Source organism: Budorcas taxicolor, chromosome 21, assembly GCF_023091745.1.
Source record: "Budorcas taxicolor isolate Tak-1 chromosome 21, Takin1.1, whole genome shotgun sequence".
Taxonomy (NCBI): domain Eukaryota; kingdom Metazoa; phylum Chordata; class Mammalia; order Artiodactyla; family Bovidae; genus Budorcas; species Budorcas taxicolor.
The window spans coordinates 37803298-37818624 of NC_068930.1; the positions used below are offsets into that span (position 1 = coordinate 37803298).

General features: G+C 45.4%; 1 protein-coding gene and 1 non-coding gene across 2 annotated transcripts in view; both read left to right on the forward strand.

Annotated features, from left to right (window-relative positions):
• EDC3 (enhancer of mRNA decapping 3) overlaps positions 1–15327 on the forward strand; it is a 53136-nt gene that overhangs the window by 32567 nt on the left and 5242 nt on the right. The window contains exon 5 of the mRNA XM_052659567.1: positions 11175–11328. Coding sequence (XP_052515527.1) covers positions 11175–11328 — 154 coding nt within the window. The remainder of the gene's footprint in view (positions 1–11174; positions 11329–15327) is intronic.
• Positions 3804–3932, forward strand: LOC128067086 (small nucleolar RNA SNORA70). Its single transcript, XR_008201298.1, has one exon. It is a non-coding gene; the product is annotated as a small nucleolar RNA SNORA70 (small nucleolar RNA).

Genomic DNA, 15327 nt, shown 5'->3' on the forward strand with positions numbered 1-15327 from the left:
TTGAGACCATTGGCTAAAAGCAGGGTTTCCATAAATTACCTTTGTGTACTATACTGTCCTCATCTCCTGCTGGCCCTGGTCATTGAGGAGCTAGTCGTAAAGTTCAATGACAGTCGTCTTGTAGTAGTACCTATACTTGGTACCTTGGTAGTTATGTATAGGTCACTGTGTCTGTTAGCTCAGTAATTTTAAAGTCTTTATCTCTCTTTTAGCATAAGAATCTTTTCTTCAAATGTGGCCTTTGAGGCAGCTGTGGGACAGGTGGTCTGTGTCATCCCTGTCTCTGTCCCTTCCACCCAAACTTATTAACTTGGCTTCTTGGAATACAAATAGAAACTATCGTTATTGAGTGATTTGGGAGCTAAAGGGGGAATCATGTTCATTTTAATAAGGATAATAATCATTTTGGCTTGAAGTCTTGAAAATAGGGTCGCAGTAGCTTGAAAGCTAGTAGCAGTTACGGGAGATTTATGGAGACAGCATAATTTCATTTTGGGGAAAATCAGATACGGTGTGGCATTTTTGTAGACATCAGCGGGGCTCTGTTGTATTTGGTTTTGCTGTGTGTAAAAGGTTCCATGTGAAAAAAGAAAATAAGCAGATTGTCAGTAAAAGATAGAAATTAGTAGTCTTTCTTAACCTTTCAGACTCTGATAGGCATGCCTCTTTGCTAACATAGATTACTTAAGTGATACCAGCAGTGTGACTTGATGGATTCCTTTAATTTTTTCTTTTTTTTCTTTTTAACCACCCGTGTTAAGGCAAATAACTTCATTCAGCAGGCTAGCAGTATACTCAGATCCTGCCACCCATCCACTTTTGACTGCTCTCCTTTTTACTGCCCTCAGTGACAAAATAAGCTGCTTCTACTGGTAACTCTCTGGAAGCTGAGGTGGTTGGCTCATGTTGTATGCGACTTCCCGGAGGTTCCTAAGCTTGGGGAGATTATGGCCTGCCTCAGAGTGAAGTGGCTAAAAGGGAAACAGTAGCTGCAAAAATCAGGAAAGATTCTCAGATCCAAAAGAACCTAAAAAAACATTTGCCAAGGTAGACAACAGGAGAGGTGGGAACTTTTTCTTACTATGTACTTCATTTTCCCAGCTTAGTCTTCACACTTTGTTTAATTTAATGAAAGAAATGAAAGTTCCCTCCTCTTATATTTTTAAATCACAATTGTGATTAACAGACATACTGCAAAGCACATGTGCTAGACGTTGGCCAAGAACTCAGGTATGGCGGCTTGTGGTATGTCGCAGCCAGTTGGATTTCACTGGAGCGTCGACAGTGAGGGGAGAAGAGGTCCTGTAGCGTCATCTGTCTGGTTTTTCTCTTTGTTCTCAGCAGTGATAAGGAGTGAAATTGAAGTCCTTTTGTCAGGCAGGGTCTGTGCTGGAAACAGAGCGAGCACGCAGTTATCTTGCTGAGCAATTTCTCCCACAAGTGATTTTGTCTCTGCTCCGGCTTCAAGGCACAAGTCTTGAAGCAGGTTTTTACTCAGTGTTATTCACATAGTGCCTGCCTGGGGGCACTTTTCCAGTTGGATCTCCTATCCAAATGTTAGTATAAGAATAAGGCTGCTGCTGCTAAGTCACTTCAGTCGTGTCCGACTCTGTGCGACCCCATAGACGGCAGCCCACCAGGCTCCCCCGTCCCTGAGATTCTCCAGGCAAGAACACTGGAGTGGGTTGCCATTTCCTTCTTCAATGCATGAAAGTGAAAAGTGAAAGTGAAGTCACTCAGTCGTGTCCGACCCTCAGCGACCCCGTGGACTGCAGCCCACCAGGCTCCTCCGTCCCTGGGATTTTCTGGGCAAGAGTACTGGAGTGGGGTGCCATTGCCATTAAGGCAAACTGTCTGGAAAATGTGGGGAAACAAGCTAGGACCAAAAAAGTTAGATTACTTGATCACCTAATGTAATTTTCTCATTTTTGCAGGTTGAGGACATTGAGGTCCAGAGAGGCAAAGGCACTTACAAACCTTATCTGTCACTTTTCTTTTCCTTTTCTGAATGTAGATAAGTTAAAAGAGAAAGAAGGATATGAGAAGGATAGTGTAATGGCACTTAGATTATAATATAGTCTTTTCTCTTTACTTCCCTTATAAGTAGACCAACTTAGATCAGCAGTTGTGAAGAGTGGCTTGGCTTGCTCCCCAGTCTAGCCTGTGGCATTCACGTCCTAGAACTCCAAACCTATTTTCTGCTAATACCCAGAGTTGCAAAAGAACAACATATTTACTACCCATTTGGTAATGGTTTGGGTGTCAGGAATCTGGCAGCTCGCTGCTGGTATCCTACACATTGGCTGCATGCTAAGTGGTGTCAACAGTTTCTAAGCTGTTATTCTCTCATTGCTCATATTCCTCTTGGCAATACTCTTTGCCAACTGTGTCTGTGGTGGGGGCAGTGTTAAAAAAGGTCTATTGATTGGGAAAACACATTCAGGAAGCAACTAAATTTAGCTCTTTGTTTAACCCAAATCTTTTCTCTCTGGAAAGCCCCTCTGGGTCCTTGACCTGTGCTCCTGTCTCCAGCAGATTGTCGGACACTGCTCCAGCTTGGACCTACCCTGCTAAATAATAGTATCCAGCGGCTGCAGACATGTTAGTTAAGTTTGGCTATAGAATGCAAGGTGTGTGTGAGCACTCTTATGTTCAGAGGTGAGAGGTCCCCAAAGAACACCAGTTAGGAGAGTGATAAGTCTTCAGAGAAGAATCTTTGCTCAACAATAATAATATTGTAAAAGTCATATTTAAGATAGTTTGGGCCAGTCAAAATGCTGTGCTTATTATGTGTAAGTCACTCTAAGACAGTCCTTGCACCCATGTTGTTAAGATGTACTGGGAAATGGAAAGATACCATATATGCTTGAAGTCCAGTGAGAATGTGGACATTAAATCCATGGGGTGTTGAGAGGAAGAAGAGGTCCTGAAGGTGGGGTGATCAGGGAAAGCTTCATAGAAGGGGCAGGGCAGAAGCCTTGAAACAGTCTTGGGCAAGATTTCATCAGAGAGGAAGAAGAAGATATTTATGGGTAGGCTGGGCAGATGCTGGTGCAGAGTGTGAGTAAAGGGCTGTGTGGGAGATTGGCTGTTGGCTGGTTTGACCAGGGTAGAGATTTTTGTGGCAGGTGGAGGGAGGAGTGGGAGCTGAAAACAGCTTTAGACCAGAGCAGAGAGAGCCTCATGTGCTAATGCTGTCCCCTGTTTTATGGCCATGAAGAGCAACTGAAGGATTCTGAAAAAGACATGATCCAAAAATCTGTTTTAGAAAGATTTATTAGTCTTTAGGAAGACAGGTCTTATATAGAATTCAGGTTAAAATTTAAGGAGAGAGACCAGAGCAGGAAGAAAAGTGAGGCTGATGACACAACTCATGTGTCAGGAGTTTGGACTTACGAGTAGAAAAGAAGACAAACATGTGAGAGAAGTGACAAAGGGGAATTTGATAGGATTTCATGATTGAAAACAGATTGAAGAGGGTTGAATGAGCAAGAGGATTCAAAGGCATAGTATGTGCGGGGCATGAATGGCGATGAGAGTCTGGTTGTAGTTAGATTGCATGAATTTAGAATAGGCCAAGTCTACATGTTTTTGTGATTTTCTTCCTGCAGTGCTTTTTGGCTGAGCCCTAAGAAAGCAAATAGTAGTGTTGCCACACTAAGGGACGTACTAATCATTAAAGGCTTCAGTGAAGAGGCTTCTGTAGGGTCAGAGAATTGAGTTATGTAGCCATGTGGGGACTCCTGAACCTATTTCCTTATCTACAAAGGGATACTACTTGTCATTTAAATGAGGTCATGTGATTGCAGCCAATCAAGCTGACCGTGCTGTTTTTCCTGCTTCCCCCGGGGGCCTGGTGTGCAGTGGCTGCAAACAGCGCCCTCCCCAGTAGTGTGTGCAGCGTGTTGCCCTAAGGGGCCTTGAAGATAGCCCTTTCCAGTAGACGTTCGTGATGGCCATGCTGTCATCAGTCTAGGCTCCAGACTTGTATGTTAGGTGCCTTTGGAAAGCCCCAGGGCACAGTGACCAGGGTCCACACTGGCCAAGCCATGATGTCCATTCATGCCAGGCTTCAGAACAAGGAGCATGTGATTGAGGCCCTCTGCAAGACCACGTTCAAGTTCCTTGGCCGCCAGAAGATCCATTTCTCCAAGAATTGGGGGCTTGCTAAGTTTAATGTGGATGAATTTGAAAACATGGTGGCAGAAAAGCGGCTCTTGAATGGTTGTGGGGTCAGATACATCCCTAATCTTGGCCCTCTGGACAAATGGTGGGCCCTGCACTCACAAGAGCCTTGGCGCTGCCCCTCCATACTCATGCTCACCAATAAATCCTGCTTTCCTGTCAAGGAAATGTAGAAAGCAGCTAGTGCAGTGCCCAGCTTATAATTATTGTTCAGTCAGTAGTGTGAATTGCAGAGACATTCACAGTAAAGTTACTTCAAAGCATCAACATTTATAAAATTTTTACTAGGCACTAATTTTTCTGGATCCTCTGGATAAGTCATTGTCCATCACCTCAGGGGCCTTAGGGTATAGGGTAACCAGATATGTAAACAAGTAAATTATGGAGGTGTATGCAAGATTTAGAGGTGGCAGAAAGGGGAGGGGAAGGAGAAACGTTATGATCGATGTCATAGTATTGGATGTTCAGGGGTATCAACTGTATCCTGGGCACCATTCTAAGCTCTTCATATGCTTATCACAGTTTTCGTAACATCTCTGGGGTTACACTGTTATACGCTTTTTATGTTTTTATTTTAAAATTTATTTGTTTTTGGTTGCGCTGGGTCTTCTTTGCTGTGTGCAAGCCTTCTCTAGCTGTGGCAAGCAGGGGCTACTCTTTGTTGCGATGTGCAAGCTTCTCGTTGGGTGGTTTCTTGTTGTGGAGCATGGGCTCTAGGTGTGCAGACATCAATGGTTGTGGGCTTAGTTGCCCTGCAGCATGTGGGATTTTCCCAGACCAGGGATCAACCACGTGTCCCTAACATTGGCAGGCAGATTCCTATCCCCTGTGCTGCCAGGGAAGTCCCAGAGTTTTAAGAGTTTAAGTTCAAACTAAGGGCTGGGGTTCTGGAGTCATCACATTATGGCCTGACACCTGAGTTTTGATCAAGGTACCAGTTTGTCATTTTAAAAACTGAATTGGTCTCTGCAAATGTGACTTTTTTGCTATTATATGCTCTTTGCCATTTCACAGCCACAAGTGTCTAGCCAGAGCAAGGAACGAGTTTGATTTCAGTGTATCCACCATCCTGCTTGAATTCAGTATATCAGAGCTACGTTAGTTATTCACTTCCACCCATATCTTTTACTCCTTAGTATTCCCATTTCTTTTAGTGGAATCACTATTCTTTTAAGTGTCCAGCGTGAAACTTTGTGGCTATCTTTGCCTCTTCCTTCTCATAAAACTTCATGACTAGAAAGAACCCTGGAGGCCATTTTTTTCTAATTTAATAGACACTGATTTCTTTGCAGCAGTTTTGACAAGGAGTTTACCTTTATCCTCAGTGTTCATTGACTCCAGAGTCTCTTCTTCATGTGTGGCCCTTGAAATTGTCATGATCTTCTAGTTTATGGTGCTACCCTGCAGGCTCCCTTTGTCTCTTGAAATTAGTTCTGTATAACATCATCCTGTATGAAACAACCCGGCTTATAATGCCTTCTGATGTCTGGCCCCGCACACCACCCTAAGCTAGTCCTCCTGTGGGCCTTGGACTCCCGGCAGGGAGTTTTCATCTGCTCCTGCCACACCGGTTCCAGCCCCTGGATTTGTTCATAGCCCCTCCCCCACCCCAGTGTGCTCTCTCTCTTATCACTGTGACTAGGATTCTGCCTGTCTTTCAAGTGTGGTTCAGATTGAGGGTTTCACACTACCTGCAACTCCTGGCTTGAAATCCACATTTTACACTTGTGGTCAGGCTAACACAGTTTTGTGTTCTCCGGGATTTGCACACATATATTTTTTTCTTCCAGCTAGATTGTAAGACTAAGAATGTGGTTTGTTCTCATATTCTTTCTATTTATTCTGTTTCCTGCTATTCCCCACCCTACCACTGGCTTGATGTATTATTACACTTGTAAACATTTGTTGATCATATTTGGATCTTTCTTTTTTCTCCCCACCTTTAAAACATTTTTTTATTTATTTGTGGTTGTGCTGGATCTTGGTTGTGGCCATGTGGGATCTAGTTCCTTGATCAGGGATAAAACCTGGGCCCTCCTCATTGGGAGCATGGAATCCCAGCCACACTGGACCACTAGGGAAGTCCCTCCCCAACTTTTTATATTGAAAAAAATTCAAAATTTCAGAAAAGTTACTAGAATAATATAATGAACAAATTTAGATTCACCAGTTAACATTTTGCTACATTTACTTTATAGAAATAAACACACACCCCTGAACAACTTGAGATTTAGTTGAACTCATTGTATTTTGTTTTTTACGTTTCACCCCTACTTACGTATGTATTCAACAAGATGTTGCTCTCTTCAGTCACACTACAAGTTTGCCCTCAGAAAATTTAAAATTAATACAGATGTATTATCTAATATATATTTCATATGCAAAGCTTTCCTGTTGTCCCAGTTGCATCCTTTATAGTTGTATTTTTAATCAACCATTGAGTGTTACATTTATTTGTCAGGTCTCTTTCATGTCCTTTAATCAGGACAGTTCCCACAACTTTTGTTGTCTTTTGTGATACTGACATTTGTGAAGAGTCTAGACCAGTTGATTTGTAGAATACCCCTTAGTTTTGATATATTGATTGTTTCCTTCCGATGTGTTTCTTGTTAAACATTTTCCCCAGAGTTTGGTGGTGCTCTGTCTCTTGCGGGGTATCACGTGGTGAGAGGACACAGCATCAGTTTGTCCTTCCCTGAGGCAAGTTTGATCACTTGGTAAGGTGTTGTCCAACAGATTTCTTCTTTGTAAAGATACTTTCCCCTTTGTAATCAATGAGTCATCTTTGTCAGGAAGTCCTTTACCTCTTGAATCCAAAGCTTGTTCCACTAGAGCTTTAATCTGAAGGAATGAGGTCCAGTGAGGCTAGGAGGTTGGTCTTGTTGTTACTGGAGGAAGGAACAAGTGGGGAGTCAGAAACATCTTACCCACACTTGCCTTTGGGTACAGCTGGACTCTTATCCAGCTGCAGAATGGAATGCCCCGAGGCTGTTGTACAGGTTTCCTTCCCATCCATTCGTGAATTCAGCACACACTTCTGTAGCCCCTCCACTAGTCACTGTGCTAGCACTGAAGGCGCAGTGGGAAAGGGGATATGGCAGTGAGCAAGGCAGACAGAGCTCCTGCCTGCGTGGCGCTTACAGTCTAGCAGAGTAGATAGTCCAGAGGAAGGCACAGGTTATTTACAAACTGCATTAAGCACAGTGAAGGAAGTGAGCAGCACGCTGAGACTGAGGGGCATTTAAACTGAGACCTGAAGGAGGAGGAGTCAGCCACGTGTGGTGTGGAGGAGCGTTGGGAGAGAGAGGAGAGCGCCAGAAGAGGGGGAGCACGCGAGGGAGTGAGCTTCCTAAGCCCACACAGAACCTGGAGCACTCAGGACCCAGAAGGCAGCCAGATGCCTCGAGCCTCTAGGGTTGAGCTCCAAGGTAAAGGAGCTGTAGTATGCGGGGCCAGATCATGGGAGGCCTTGTGGACTCTTATAAAGACTATTAGGAGTGTTTAGCTTTCCTGTAACAAATTCTTCTTTCAAAGGTACACCTGACACCAAATTGCGTTTTATGGCAGCCTTAATGTATGTCTACAGAGGCTGTCTGTACATTGTGGGTCTGAAGGTGTGAATTTACCAGTGGTTTTATACTCCAAAAAAGAACTCATGATGTGACCACCCAGTTATGTGACCACCACAGGGTGGAATAAAAATTCATACTCCTAGAGAAGTCCCTGTGCCTGTAACTGAGCTCTGCTCCTCATTGATAAGACATGGGATACACACAGCCTTTCCAAGTACAAGGCCCTGCCAGTGTGAGGATTGAGTTTGGATTGGAGAGGACACTTTGCCGTGGGAGCCTTGTTACACAACAGAAGGGCTGGGAGGTTTGAAGGAGTGGGAGGGATGTACATGCATGGCACTGGAAGGCTTCTGAGGGTGGGGAAGTACAGTGGAGGGTGTGAGGACATGTCCGCGTGTCCATAAGGGAGGGAAAGGCCCCAGATGGTGTGTGCTGAGAGGAGCAGTGTGAAAGTGACAGAGACAGGAAGAAGGGGCAGCGTACATGATGCCGAGCCTCGGGGCTTCAACGGCCCTGCCTCTATCTGTGGGGCGAGCTGTGCGGGGAGGAAGCGTCTTCTCTCCTGACCTGTACTAGGTGTGCTTAAGCCGTTTTCCTTGATACCCTAAGGTTAATTAGATCCTAAGAAGGGCTCTGCTTGTCACGAACTGGCTATAATTATATCTCTCTTATTTCACCGACAGCTGTAAAGAACATATTAATATTGAGAAGCCCTACCCACTAATGTTATTGCCTTGGTTCCCAAACAATTAACATCCACCTTCCAACCCAAACATAACTGGGCTTGGCCCATATTCAGGCTTCGGCAGTGTTATTGTCTGCACTTCACACGCTATGTTCTTGGTGTCCTTCCTTCGGAGTTTATTTTATTCCCTCTGCCTGTTTCTGATAAGCCAGGCTGCCTGTTGGACTTTGTGCGTGAATGTTGAAAAGGAACATTTTGTGCTGCTGGCATGTTCCTTTTAGAGATACAGAGTAGAGTACGGTGAAGTCCTGGGTGCCGTGACTGGTAGACTGAACAGAAAGGATTCCTGGCCAGATCCTTCCCTGGGCTACAAAATGTGCCAGTTCCTCAGGGCCCCTTCCCCCGGCACAAATCAGTGAGATATTATAGACACGGTTTCCGGCTGCAGTAGCCAGCCATCTAGAGTAGGGTAAGCTCTCGTCCCGCTGTACCATCAGTCTTGTGCCTCTAAGAACTGTGAGGAGAAAGCAGAAAATGCTCAGCCTGCCCCTGGAGAGCCCTCAAAACTGGAGAGGAGGCACCTATATGTGTCACGCAAGACCTAGTTCCAGAAAGGAAGTTTGGTTAGTGGAGTGCCAGGCACAGGATGCACTGCCCTGGCCTGTTTCAGATTCACCAGAAAGGGAATAAGTAGGCAAAGAGCTGCACAGACTGAAGGGGAAGCTCGCCTTGCGTGACTCTGCAGGTGAAGAGGGTGTTTGAAGTAGGCAGGTGCGTGACTTGTCTGACAGGTTTAGGGTTGTTAGTGTCTTAGGATTCCTGAGAATTCATTCACCCTTTTCACACTGCTATCAGTGGTTCCCAATTAGTTCTGATAATATGTGCATGTCTGAAACCGACCATAATAAATGGCTGTTTAATCAGCTGTTGACATGCAATCAGGCTACAGCCTCCAGCATCAGCATCTGGGGTGTCAACGGCTCACATTTCAGAAGGGGCGAGGCGAGGCTCATTGCCTGTCATGTCTGCCCCCAGCAGGATTAGGACTCAGACAGGTGGAGGAGCTCAGTTAACCAACAGGATAGTGTTCATTTTGACATGGAGATGGTTTTTATTATTACATTATTATTTTGCCTTTCCTTGAGAGAATACAGACGTGGGTACTGTAAGTTCAGTCTTTATGCTTGGGTTTCTGTTGTTAAAATGTATAGCCACAGCCTGATTCTCTGTGGTTTTAGGGATCTATGTAGGCAGGACTGGATAACTGATAGAACCTCAGGAAATTTCTCCTGAAATCATCTGTGAGGAAGAGAAATTTTTCTATACAGGGCTCTGGAACCAACAGGATGGTGATGAACTTTCTGATGAAAACTTCTGCCTTAGAGTTTTATACATTTGAGTACCTAATGAGATCTTGCCTCTTTTGGTAAATAAATACAGCTGAGATGACAGAACTGAGGTGGGGGTCGAGGAAGGAAGAGTCTTATTTCCCTACTCTGAGGGGTTTACAGTCCAGTACAGATGAGGACACTGGATCTAAAAAGGCACCTGAGGGACTTCCGTGAGCGTCCAGTGGTTAAGACTCTGCACATCCAATCCAGGGGCCCCAGAGTACATCCCTGGTCAAGGAACTAGATCCCACATGCCAGCAGCAGATAAATTTTTAAAGTGGTGTGGGGGGCATGTGATCCATCCAGACAAAACTAGATACATGCAAAATCCCTTGATAACTTGCTGATTGGAACCTGTGTTTCTCAGTCTTCCAGGCAGAGAGTTTGCTCCCTTGGGGCCAGTCCAGTGGCTTTAACCTTTGTAAGGTGGCATTGGATGTCAAGGCAAAAGATCACAATTTTTGACTTTGCTGTTTCTTTCCTATCCTGGTTTTCTGGGCTCTGAAACAGCATCTTGCTACTGGACATGTAAGGCTCTAGACTTCAAGTGTACCAAGCTGCTGAAGACTTTGACCTTGTAAAACCACGTATTTTTGATGGTGTACTTTCAGTGACTGTGATTTTCCCTAACCTTTATAGAGTTGCAATTCGTTTATAGTGAGTAAAAGATTTCTTCTGAGTAGCTTAAAGGAAACCATAGGTTACTTTCCATGTACTCTTTCTCTTTGGTAAGAGTTTTAGGTTACAGTCACCCAAAAGGGGAGAAAACAACAAATTATTCGAGAAAGCAAGTTTCTAGTTGAATTTCTTTGGCCAAACAGAAGGGCAAGTAGCGTAGAGTAGGAGGAGGAGGATGTGGGGAGCAGGTTGGATGAACAGGTCATCCTGCCTGAAAAGTGAATAGCGGGGACCAGAGGGTCAGGAGGCTTAGCTAGTGTCTGTTCCCCTCTAGGCAAGAATAAGGGGTCTGCTTATGAGGAAAACCTCACAGCTGGGAGTGGCATTTCCCCTACTTTGAGAAAAGCATGTTTTAATGTGGTTGGCAGCCTTTTCTTGATAGTACCAGGTACATGCTGGTGGATTTGGCCTTCATGGTCTAAAGGTAAACTTAGAGGTTAAGTTCACCCCGGCTTTGTGGTAGCCTGAACAGGTTGTTACATAGTTCCATATCCACTGCTTGAGCTCTGGAGAGCTGCATAGCATGCCTTTGTCTTGGACTATGCAGATGGGCTGAAGAGGGTCAGTCTTGAAGTCTTGGCTTTCGTGGATCAACTTCACTATTTGAAGAACTGATTTCCTGTGATCACTTTGCCTTTTTCCTCACGTCCTTTCAAACTGCAGACTCTGGCCTGGTTGTCCCAAGTATTTCCTACGAGCTGCATAAAAAGCTGTTGGCTGTGGCTGAGAAGCATGGCTTGACTCTGGAGCGGAGACTGGAGATGACAGGCGTGTGTGCCAGTCAGATGGCATTGACCCTGCTCGGAGGACCCAACAGGTAAATGCCCCCAGGTGGGTGGGGGCTGAGTGTGGGATAACGCTGCTCTGCCTTGGCACCACCATGGTGCCTCACGCACGCAGGGGTTCTGCTGCTGCTCTTCTAACGTGAGTCTGTGTGAAGTCACTTTCCTGGACGCTACACAGCTTTTGTTTGCCATTCTCACCCTGTCCTGGGAGTCCTCATTATTCTTCCAATGCTTATGCATGCTCAGTTGTGTCTGACTCTTTGTGACCCCATGGACTGTAGCCCCCGCCTCCGGCTCCTCTGTCCATGGGGATTCCAGGCAAAAATACTGGAGTGGGTTGCCATGCCCTCCTCCAGGGGATCTTCCCAACCCAGGGATTGAACTCGTGTCTCTTAATGTCTCCTGCATTGTTGGCAAGCGGTTTTTTTTGACCACTAGCACCACTTGGGAAGCCTCTTCTCCAACAAACCACTCTTTGATTCTTCCTTCCTGGTAGCAGTTGACTCTAAGACTCCTGCCAACTAGCAGAAGCTTGTCTTCTAAGAACCTCCAGAGACCCAGTTTTGGTACAGCTGAGTGATAGGGAACTGCTGAGGGTACTTCAGTAATGCTATAACATGATTAGTTTTGTGTTTTAAAAACTTTGACTGAGTAGATTAGCAGAGACAAGATTGGCGGCCATGAGACCAGTTAGAAAATTGTAACAGAAAACTGAGCCAGGGGCCAGGTGATGCTAATCCCAAGTAGGGAGGGCGGGGATCAGAGAAGTGGGTAGACTAGGGAGCTTTTTAAGGTAGAATCAAGAGGGCAGGGTATTGAGTGGATATGAAAGGTGATTGAAAATAGTGTCAGTGATCACTGAACTTAAAGCATCCTAGCCTGGATACTGGGCTAGACAGTGACAGCAGTCACTGTGATAAGGAACGTGGGAAGAGGAGCAGGCATGGAGGAGGTGGTAGGCTTTGTTTTGGATATGTTGAGTTTAGGACTGTGAGATATGCAGGTGAACTATTAGCAATCTGGATCTGAAGTTTAGAAAAAGGTCTGAGCAGAAGATAGAGATCAGAAGTCATAGCTGGTACGTGGTATAAGAATAGGCAGGCTCCTTTAAGGAGAAGCTATGAAGGGAGGAAAGGGCCTGGGATGGAATTCTGGGAAACATCAGCATTAAAGCCTAGTTAAGAGATGAGCCTTCCAAAGTAGCTAAGAAAGTTTAAAGCCAGAGAGGTAAGAGAACCAAGAGGGCAAGGCTTAAGAACCAAAGAAATGGTGTGTGAGGAATAAAGGGATGGTTAGCAGTGCTGATGCTGAGCGAGCAAGCACATTTAAGGTTGACAGGTGTCTGCTGGGTTTGTCAGCGAAGAGGAGGACATTGCTAGTCTTGTGGGAGGGTTGTGGCTAAGGTGATCACACTGACAGTGAGGTTTCCCCTCCTTGCTTCTCCACGCCTCTCCCTGTAGAGTTGTGTTCATCCACCTTGCCCCTTGACTCAGGCCGGCTTTCCCACCCGGATCTCTGGCCTGGCCTGTGCTGGGGAAGAGCCAATGGAGACGCAAAGGAGGACATAGTGCAAGTTGCCCTCTGGAGCATAGCACGCTCTTGGGTCTGCTGACTGTTGAACCTCCTCCCAGAGCAGCCATAGGGGCAGCCCTTGGAATAAGCTCTTCCTGGAAGTATTTGAGGCCATTAAGTGGCTTCCCAGAAATGGCAGTTTGAGGGCAGGACCTGAATGTCCTTCTCAAGTCCATTCCTCTTTGGTCAGCTTCTTGTGGTTGACTGTCCTTGTGCCTGTCTGTTCTCTCAGTGTCTGAGCTTTCAGAAGGGCTAACAGTACTGTTCTTTGCACCAGTTGCTGGCTTTCCTTTGAAGAAGATACCTCCATAATCACTTTCATGTTTGTTAATTGTTGCTCAGTGATGTCCGACTCTTTGCGACCCCATGGACTGCAGCACACCAGGCTTCCCTGTCCTTCACCAACTCCTGGAGCTTGCTCAAACCCACATTCATTGAGTTGGTGATGCCATCCAACCATCTCGTCCTCTGTTGTCCCCTTTTCCTCCTGCCTTCAATCTTTCCCAGCATCTGTCCGTTCTAACGAGTTGGCTCTTCGCATCAGGTGGCCAAACAGTTGATTGGAACTTCAGCTTCAGCATCAGTCCTTCCAATGAATATTCAGGATTGATTTCCTTTAGGATTGACTGGTTTGATCTCCTTGCAGTCCAAGGGACTCTCAAAAGTCTTCTCCAATACCACAGTTCAAAAACATGAGTTCTCTGGCGCCTTCTTTATGGTCCAACTCTCACATCCATACATAACTACTGGAAAAACCATAGCTGACTAGACAGACCTTTGTTGGCAAAGTAATGTCTCTGCTTTTTAATACACTGACTAGGTTTGTCATAGCTTTTGTTCCAAGGAGCAAGCGTCTTTTAATTCCGTGGCTGCAGTCACCATCTGCAGTGATTTTGGAACCCAAAAGAATAAAGTCTCTCACTGTTTCCATTATTTCCCCATCTGTTTGCCATGAAGTGATGGGACCAGATGCCATGATCTTAGTTTTCTGAATATTGAGTTTTAAGTCAGCTTTTTCAGTCTCCTCTTTCACTTTCATCAAGAGGCTCTTTAGTTCCTCTTTGTTTTCTTTGCCATAAGGGTGATATCATCTGCATATGTAAGGTTATTGATATTTCTCCCAGCAGTCTTGATTCCAGCTTGTACTTCACCAACCCAGCATTTCGCATGATGTACCCTGCATATAAGTTAAATAAGCAGGGTGACAGTGTATAGCCTTGATGTACTCCTTTCCTAGTTTGGAACCAGTCCGTTGTTCCATGTCCGGTTCTAACTTGCTTCTTGACCTGCATACAGATTTTTTAGGAGTCAGGTCAGGTGGTCTGATATTCCTATCTCTTTAAGAATTTTCCACAGTTTGTTGTAATCCACACGGTCACAGGCTTTGGTGTAGTCAATGAAGCAGAAGTAGATGTTTTTCTGGAACTCTCTTGCTTTTTCTATGATCCAGTGGATGTTGGTGATTTGATCTCTGGTTCCTCTGCCTTTTCTAAATCCAGCTTGAACATCTGGAAGTTCTCGGTTCACGTACTGTTGAAGCCTTGCTTGGAGAATTTTAAGCATTACTTTGCTAGCGTGTGAGATGAGTGCAATTGTGTGGTAGTTTGAGCATTCTTTGGCACTGCTTTTCTTTGGGATTGGAATGAAAACTGACCTTTTCCAGTCCTGTGGCCACTGCTGAGTTTTCCAAATTTGCTGGCATATTGAGCGCAGCACTTTAACAGCATCATCTGTTAAGTGATGTTAAGTACCATGGTATGTTAAGTATCGTGCATTTTTTTACTGTGCCTTCACAATAGCATTTAATTTGCTCCCCATTGCTTCACCTCGAAGGTAAGTAGTAGACCGGGTTTTAAAATGAGCAAGCTAGGGCTCAAGAGAGCAGAAGGACTTGGCCCACGTGACACTGGTGGCTCACGGTGAAGCTCGGTCTCCAGTGCCTGGACTCTGACCCCTGCCGTTGGGTCTGTGGGTGTCTGGTCTGCTTTGAGTTCTCGGATGGGGCGTGCCTCTGTGAGAGGAAGAGTTCATTTAGGGAATAAACCCGGGCGAGTCAGATGAACTCTGCAGTTATCTGTGAGCAGGAAGAAGTACTCACCGTATATTTCCTTACGATGCAAACATGGTGGAGCGAAATGAATGACTTGGTGTATATGAAAGTACATCACCGAATTCCCCTGAATTTATTTGGAGAGTGAGGGTTTCCTCTTTGGCTTGACAACATCTGTCTTCCTCTCTTTGGGGAAAACCCATAAGTGACTGTCCCTGCTCCACCCCAAGCAGGGACCTAAGCCTCTTTCTGGCTGTTCATCTCCCCTGCCTTCCTGCCCAGGGGCAGACAGCACTGTCTGGGAGTTGGGCATAGCTCTAGGGCTAATTTTAACTCCCTTATTTACGGCTTCTTTGGACCAGAGGGGTCTCAGCCTTTCTTTTGGGTTGTGGGGGGGTGTCTCCACTTT